This window comes from Aphanomyces astaci, assembly GCF_000520075.1.
Source record: "Aphanomyces astaci strain APO3 unplaced genomic scaffold supercont1.42, whole genome shotgun sequence".
NCBI lineage: Eukaryota > Oomycota > Saprolegniomycetes > Saprolegniales > Verrucalvaceae > Aphanomyces > Aphanomyces astaci.
The window spans coordinates 620,455-621,723 of record NW_009798305.1 but is presented as its reverse complement, the minus strand read 5'-3'; the positions used below and the strand labels follow the sequence as shown (position 1 = coordinate 621,723).

At 42.8% G+C, this 1,269-nt stretch overlaps 1 protein-coding gene across 1 annotated transcript; it reads right to left on the bottom strand.

Moving 5' to 3' along the window:
- Positions 1-1,007: 1,007 nt before the first annotated feature.
- On the bottom strand, positions 1,008-1,145 carry H257_12749 (hypothetical protein; the record flags this gene model as incomplete). Its single annotated transcript, XM_009840053.1, has 1 exon — positions 1,008-1,145. One exon carries the CDS (start codon positions 1,143-1,145, stop codon positions 1,008-1,010), a length of 138 nt encoding a protein of 45 aa, XP_009838355.1.
- Positions 1,146-1,269: the final 124 nt, after the last annotated feature.

Below are 1,269 nucleotides of genomic sequence, written 5' to 3'. Positions count from 1 at the left end.
CTTTTAATTATTTGATTGTGATATCGAGATTGTATTTACGAAAAAGAATTAAATTTAAGTGCATGCTTGATTAAATATGGAACGTCCTAATCGATTTGCCACTTTAACACAACTTAGTTGACGTGACAGACTGCAATGACTGTGGAATTTTGCATGTGCATACAAACATCAAGTCATGACGTGGCTGGCTGTGATCTCCCGGTCTCGTTTCGAATTACCACTGCATATTTTTTTGAATGGAAAATTGTCAAGTCGTGATGTAGCTGACTGTGATCTCCTGGTCTTGATTCGAATTGCCACTTATCATGGAAGTTTGTGTACCTGTTCAAAAGTCAAGTCAAGATGTGACTGGCTGTGATGTCCTGATTCGAATTGCCAGATTTCGTTTTTTAGTATGGAAATATGTATGCACATACAAAAGTCAAGTCATGATGTGACTGGATGTGATGTCCTTATTCGAATTGCCATTTTTCATTTTACTATGGAAATATGTATGCACATACAAAAGTCAAGTCATGACGTGACTGGCTGTGATGCCCCGAGTCGATTTGCTACTATGGAAATATGTATGCACATACAAAAGTCAAGTTATGACGTGGCTGGCTGTGATGCCCCGAGTCGATTTGCTACTATGGAAATATGTATGCACATACAAAAGTCAAGTTATGACGTGGCTGGCTGTAATGTCCCGAGTGGATTTGACAGTTTTCATTTTTACTATGGAAATTTGTATGAACATACAAAAGTCAAGTCATGACGTGGCTGGCTGTGATGTCCCGAGTCGTTTACTTGTTTTTATTTTTTAGTATAGAAATTTGTATGCACATACAAGTCAAGTGACGTGGCTGGCTGTGATGTCCCGAGTCGATTTACCTGATTTCATTTTTGAGTGTGCAATTTGAATGCACATACAAAAGTCAAGTCATGACTTGGCAAACTGACACACTTACTGCTGTATATATATATATAGATACACTACATATATATCGAGGACATGGTCGATGTTGTTATCCTCGTCCTTGTGCCGCCAAGATTTCGTAGCGCTGGGCGACCCGGTGTTGGTACGAGTCCGAGATGACTCCGTCATAATTGCTTGGGGATCCAATGCGATGGTACAACACGAACACAGCGCCTAGAAACAGCATCGCATCTACCCGGTCCAGGAGCCCGCCGTGGCCCGGGATGAGCGTCCCTGTGTCCTTGACCCCCGCGAGGCGCTTCAACAGACTCGCAAAAAGGTCACCGTACCGCGAGATGGCGCCGCCGACG